Below are 7,373 nucleotides of genomic sequence, written 5' to 3'. Positions count from 1 at the left end.
ATATATATATCCTATATAAATCTCACATATATATATATATCCTGTATACATATGCAGTTTATATATAACCTATATAGATATATAACAAAAGTAAAAAGAAGAACAGTATAACAAGCTCGATTCAATTTTACTTACAGTCGCCGTCACTGATTTTCTCAACTGTAACGCCCATATTGTTCAAACAGATATATTGGTCTAGCTATGATTTAGCAGGTTGCTTTTCTTCCGTAAGAGTCCTGTTTCGATTCGGTTAAAACACAGTAAAAGATAACAAACTGGTCCCCGCAAGATTGGTGTTCCACTCCTCGACACAAACCAACATTAATTGAAAGAGAGAGAGACAGGTGCGAGAATGAGAAGGAATGTGGAGGGAGGGGAGGAGATAATCGGAATGGCAACTGCGCAGGTGCGACAATTTTGATAAACCCTACCCATCATCTTTTGGCGGATGGTGGTCACATGCTTTGTAAACGACCAATCAGCATCGCAGATAACAACACCTCCCCCGCCTTCTCAACATCTCTTTTTAATTTCTCTGCATTCTCTTCTCTCTCGACGCTTTTAGCATTTTACGTTGTTTTATAGTTTTTGTATTCTGGTAAGTTAGCTGTTGGACTCAATCTCCATGCTGTATAAAATAACAGGCAATTTCATCTTTCTTCAGCGTACTCGGTCTCATATATATATAGTCGGGGGATTACTGTGTGTGTGTGTGTGTATATATATATATATATAGATAGACAGATATACATGCACACACACACACACACATATATATATATACATTCATATAGATATATACATACACATACATATATATATATATATACATACATTCAATTTTGAATCTAAATCTTAATATATATATATACACATATAGGTATATATAATACAAAGAATATATATGCATGTATACACACACACACATATAATATATATATATATATATATATATACACTAATCCCTCGGCTATCGCGGTTATTATGTTCCAAAAGCTTTTTAACTCCTCAGCCATGCCTGCACCTGTAAAAATCTATCCACTGTTATAGAGGCTTAATGAAGCTGTACTGTGCTGATGAGGTCTAAGAAGCTGAAACATATCCGTAGTTGTCCCTTCCTTGCAAAAACATTTACCAGTCCTTTCAGTAAACATGGAAATTAATTTGAGAGATTCATATTTCGAATTTCAGTATTTTACAAAAATTCTCCAACTTTATCTTTCTAATATGAAATTATCTGCAAGTCACTAACAATTGCTTTGGAGTTATTGTTTCCTGTCTCCAACTAAAACTAAAATCTCAAGTAATTTCTTTTCTACAATAAATATACAACAGCAAAATCATTGTTTTTACTTAATTTTTCAATAAGATTTTATAAAACGTACCACAATGTATCCAAAATATGGACGTACATTTAAAAAACTGGACAAAATAGGATGCAAACCGAGGGCTGATGTTTTGAAATGACACAAACACATATCTATATGAACATCACCCTGTGCCTTTTTTTTTTTGATATAGTTTGCTTACAACATTCTGACATAAATTTCGAATTTTGCTGAAGTCGACAAATTATGAGCCTGTTCTATACCGTGGGTTACTTAATCATCTATACATCTTCCGTCATATATATCAATGTTTACTAATAACAAATTGTCAAGTTTCAAATCTGACTGTTTTGAACAAGGGGACATTACTCTTCCCTGCTTCTCTTGCATGTAGTTCATCCTTTTGTTCTATTGAAATGCACTGCTTTTGTTTCAAAAAAATGAGGAATTTAGTAAAATAACTTGTCGTTGTCAAGCTTGTGTTTTGAACATGGAATCACAAAATATTTCGATGGAAGATTTTAATTTGGATCGCTTTAAAACGGAAGTTTGAGCCAGAGAATTTGGGGTGGCAGGGAAATGTGGAACAGATATGAAACTGCTGCTACTTCTACTTCAGCATTAATGTAGTGTAGGTATACTGCTATAGACACTTCCACATCAACACCATAATGGCAGGAGAGAAATGTAATTAATCTTCAGTAGTCAAGAGAGAAAGCAGACATGCGAGTGTGGCTGCCCCACATTGAAAACTGGTCAATGTGAAAGAGTGAACATTGTGACTAGACTTAATCCATCAGGATGGAAGTGGTTGAATGGTGATCATTTTAGTCACTTAGTTCTGGATTAAAACCTTACATAGATCTTGTAATGTAGAAGACAGATTAAGCAGGTCTGTTCAACAAGAAGCACAGCTATAGGTGCTGGCACAAACTTTGAGCAATCATGAGGATTCAATGGAAAGACTACATTACCAATGACAAGGTTCTGCTCTGAGCTGCCCCCACTAGTTGGGGCACATCGTACGTATACCTCAAACAGGCCTCTCATGGCAATTCCTCTTTGTGGAATTGGCCTCAGCTATCAGATCACACGGAACCCCCCAAATTCCACTTCTGAGACTAGCTCCCTTCTGCTGCCCCATTGACCCAAGTGCAATCCAAAGTGACAGCATGTCATCGTCACAGGAACAGACCAGATGGAGAATAACGGTTTTCAAGAGGCTGAGATCAAACGTCAAATATGCAAAAAGTATCACTTGCACTTACTTGTCCCCCTGCAATAAGTGCCTCCAGCTCTTCTATACAACCCTTGGTCTGAACAGCCACCGGCTCCCTTTGCACCAATCAAGATGAAGAGGGTCAATCACTTGCTACAGATCTACTACTTGGATACAAGTTAACACTGACAAAAGACCCTCTTTGGTCATGAATAACCATGGGATTGAACGAAGGAAGTTCCTCTCCGAGGCACAAGTCCGGGCAAGGCTGTTTATGGAAGACCAGCAGTCACCTGTGTATACCAGCCTCCTCTCTCCACACCACTGATGTTATTCAAGGGAAAGGCAAGGGCCGATATAGCTTGGCACCAGTGACATCGCAACTCATTTCTACAGCTGAGTGAACTGGAGCAACATGAAATAAAGTGTCTTGCTCAAGAATACAATAGTCTGGTCCAGGAATCAAACTCACTACTTCATGATTGTGAGCCTGATGCTGTAACCATTGAGCCATGCACCTTCACAAACTGATGAGGTTCAAATTCTATAGTTGTCTTAAATTTTACCCTTTCCAGGGCTTGGAAACATTTTATTGTAGAGGTTAGAATAGAAACCCAATGTTGCTTTAAAGATACAGGCACTGCTATGCTGTGAAGTCCATTGTGTTTGGTTCTACTCTGGGATACATTAAACAAGTCTCTTCTCCAAGACTAACCAATATTTAGTTAAATGGAATTTGGCAAACAGAAACTGTAGAGAAGCCTGCCACATGTATATGTATGTCTGTGTGTATATTTTTTAGCTTTTACTCGTTTCAGTCATGCTGGGTTCTTAGGTGAACAAAATCAACTTCAGTATTTATTCTATCAGTTCCTTTTGCTGAACAGCTATGTTATGAGGGACACAAACCAACCCACATGTTCCAAGCAGGGGGTGGCAAACATAACACAAATACATATATGATGGACTCTGGTCAGCCTAAGGCTAGAGTAGAAAATACTTGCCCAAGGTGCTACACAGCAGGACTGAACCTAGAACCAAACTTCTTACCATATATGAGCAGGCACTGAAAAGTTCCTGGTTTGGGGTATAAGAAAACTGGCGGATCAGTTAATTATGATTTTATTCAACATACTCTCAGATTCACACTTATTGTAGCGGTCCTTCAGTTTTTCTAAGCCCTGTAAAAGAACTCATCAGGTTGGGCCTCCAACCAAGCCTTTCACGATACCCTTAAAGCTAGGAACTTTTCAGCACTCCCTCGTACATATTGTTCATCAATATTTATTGATATATGAAGATTAATGAGAAAACTGAACCACCAGTGTTTTTACAAAGTCCCTCAAGCTATATTTGATGTGTAATGAGTTAAACACTCTTTTCTCACACGTTACCAGAAATACATTGTATCAGTGATTAGCTTGTTTGAAACCTATAATCAATGATGTTATTGTTCATCAATTGCAATAGAAAATAAAGTCCCATGATGAAATGATATTAAATGGCTGTGGATGTCTTTTGAGAGGTAACAGCCATGATGACAGTAGTTTAATTGACCAGGAGGCAAATGAAACTATCAATGGTCTTACAAGTTACAAGAGCCTTATGTATATGTACATGTTACTTTTCTGGAGTGCCAGTTATTAAATATACGAGGGGGTGCTGAAAAGTTCCTGGCTTTGGGTAAAAGAAAACACAGGAGGATCAGTTAATTAGGATTTTATTCAACATATTCCTCTCTCAGATTCACACATTTATTGTAGCAGTCATTCAGTTTTTCTAAGCCCTGTCAAAGAACTTGGGAGGTTGGGTTTCCAACCAGGCTTTTTGCGATACCCTTAAAGCCAAGAATTTTTTAGCACGCTCTCGTAATGTTGTAATAGACAAATCCTATGCAAAAAAAAAAAAAAAAGAGCATGGATCAACAGAAGTGTAAAGAGGCAGATGTTCAAACTCCAGAAACTTAAGAAAGATGTGGGTGAGCAATACATTTCATGAATCTGTCTCAACCAATTTGTTTGCCATTCAACTCAACACATGGGTACTGTTGCCTGGCAGGTCGTTGAGTTTCTACGTAGATAGACAACAATAACTTAAGTGATAACTCATGTGGAAGGACATAAAAAAAAAATATCTGCTGATCAGAACATCACTGGACGGACACACAAATATAACATCAGGTTGCAATAAGAAAAAACAAAATAAGCAGAAAAGGATAAACATTTTATTGACTTCCATTTGTTTTGACAACCAAATGACCCAGTTCAACAAAGGCTTGTGGATCGAACACTTTGCTGAGACTATCTACGCAAACAATGATATCAACATACACTCTCTCACAAACATTCACATGCACCATATATATATACACACATATATATATACATATATATATATATATATACATACATATACATATATATGACAATTTATATACATATATATATATATATATAGAGGGACATGATGCACACACATACATATATACACACACTCATACTCATGTACATATGTATATATACATATTGTATACATATGATGGAATATATATATAGATATGCTTGAGGAAATCTAAAACTTCTTGACAAGCACATGTAGTGTTGGTGTTGGTGGTGATAAATGGCAACTTTTGATGCCGGTACTTAAAATGGCACTTAGTAAGTGGTAGTGGTGGTGGTAGTAGTAGTAGAAGTAGTAGTAGAGAGAGATGAGAATTGTCTGGTCATGTGGGATGAAATCTTATTGAGGATGAGAAATGACTTGTACACAATGTCCAGCTTTTAATCAGGGGTTGTAGTCTTATTAGCAATAGCAGTTGTAGTAGTAGTAGTAGTAGAGTAATAGTACTTGTAGTAATAGTAAAAAGGTTACCGGATGCTTACATTAGTATCATGCAAAGTACAAGTGTTACAGCAGTGAGAATATGGGATAAAGAAGAACCAGGCCTTAGAAAAAAAAATTATACATATATACACACACACATATATATACATACACATATATATATATATATATATATATATATATATATATACATACATATATATAATATATACATACATTTATATATATATATATATTATATACATACATATATTATATACATACATATATATAATATATACATACATTTATATATATATATATATTATACACATACATATATATACTATTATAAATTGAGTATCAGGTCTCACCTAAGTAAAATAAAGTCTTCTATCCCTTTCTTCTTTGAAGATTACAAAAAAAAAAAAAAAAATCAATAAATAAGAACACCCAAAATAAATGTAATTAGTGTTGGAGGGACAACTAGAGACATATATATATGGTGCCAGGTTTAGTAGACCAAGAGAGAGCAGAGGTTAAGGATCTTCTGTGTATTTGGGGTTCATGGTAACAGCAGTTGACAATGCAATAGGTTGGTCAGTTCAGAATGATTGTAGAGAGGTATTACTGGAAGGAAGGAGATTGGTCAGTGTCTCTCTCTCTTTTTTTTTTTTTTTTTCTCAGAAAAATGCAAGTGTAATTTTAAGGAGAAAGCAGGAAAAAAATAAAAAAGAGAAAAATTAACATAAAAGACAGGGAAGGGAAAGGTCATCTAGAAAGAAATACAATAAAAAAAAAAGACATTTTTGTTTGATGAATGTCTATGGGATAATGACATGTTCGTATTTCAGGTTTTTATTAAAATTCTATACATTTCAAGATTCTTGAGAGGTAAAGAAAATGTTTATGCATATGCGTGTGTGTGTGTGTACGAGTGCATGTATATTATATTATATTATATATATATAAAAGCTCAATACACTAAAATATATGCACGAAGAGATACACTATAATTCATAGCCATATTCCTGAGATCAGTTGTAATAAGCTGGCATATGATACACGTTGCTAGACAAAGAAATTCTGGGAGAACATTTAAAATACTCCTGAAATAGTCTTGGAAAACTTAGAACTTCCATGATATAAAAAAAGTTAGATACAAATAATTTTCAAACATTCTCTCCTTGAATTGATTTATGCCCACGCACATACACACGAGTGCCTGTGAATATGTGTAGGTGTATGTGTACATATATATACATATATATATAGATATAGGCACACAAACACACACATATATATACACATGCCCAGAGATGAAATTCTAAAATTTGATACCAGTGGTGATTAAGTGAAAAGGTTTTGAATGGAGGATATGTTAGACAAGTAACTCAGTTTTGATGCGATGTGATAGCAATATGAAATGAAATAAATAAACCATCTTTAAAATAAAATAATAAAAGGAGGGTAGGAAGGTGGGGGAGGGGATGTAAATATATCCAAAATGTTTCTTCACTGCATTTTGTCTTTTTATTATTTCCCAACCATTTTGAAAGGCTATCTACTTTGTTTGCAAAATAACTGACAGTGTGTAACTCCTTGTAATGCCAAAACTAGATTGGTTAAAATGACTTACATAAATTGTTGTGTGTGTGTGTGCGTGCATTCCACTGTGAGTGTGTGTGTGTGTGTATTAATGTGCCTGCTTGGTGTTAGTGTTTCAGAAACTCATCCTCAGTGAATGTAGCTATGCCATTCATATGAAAACAATATTTACATAACACTTGTAAGAAACAATATAATGAAGTCCTCACCTCCTGAAGTCTTGTTTACAATTGAAAGCAAAATCACAAGAAAGAACTTCATTTTATATATGTATATATATATATATATATATATATATATATATATGAAATACAAAAACAAGAGAGAGAGAGAGAGAAATTAAACCTATTTGTCCCCTTTCATGCCAACACTGAGAACTTATTTTTCTTCAAGAT

General features: G+C 34.8%; 1 protein-coding gene across 2 annotated transcripts in view; it reads right to left on the bottom strand.

Annotated features, from left to right (window-relative positions):
- Positions 1-402, bottom strand: part of LOC106881560 (peptidyl-prolyl cis-trans isomerase Fkbp12) — a 13,610-nt gene extending 13,208 nt beyond the window's left edge. The window contains exon 1 of one of the 2 annotated variants that reach the window (XM_052972501.1): positions 136-402. Coding sequence is in view for 1 of the 2 variants with exons in the window: in XM_014932007.2 (XP_014787493.1) it covers positions 136-172 (37 nt within the window). In the remaining variant the exon portion in view is untranslated. The remainder of the gene's footprint in view (positions 1-135) is intronic. The other variant, XM_014932007.2, reaches the window with a different exon arrangement.
- Positions 403-7,373: the final 6,971 nt, after the last annotated feature.

The sequence above is a fragment of the Octopus bimaculoides genome, chromosome 13, assembly GCF_001194135.2.
Source record: "Octopus bimaculoides isolate UCB-OBI-ISO-001 chromosome 13, ASM119413v2, whole genome shotgun sequence".
In the NCBI taxonomy this organism is placed as follows: Eukaryota; Metazoa; Mollusca; class Cephalopoda; order Octopoda; family Octopodidae; genus Octopus; species Octopus bimaculoides.
This window is presented reverse-complemented; position numbering and strand designations above follow the sequence as displayed.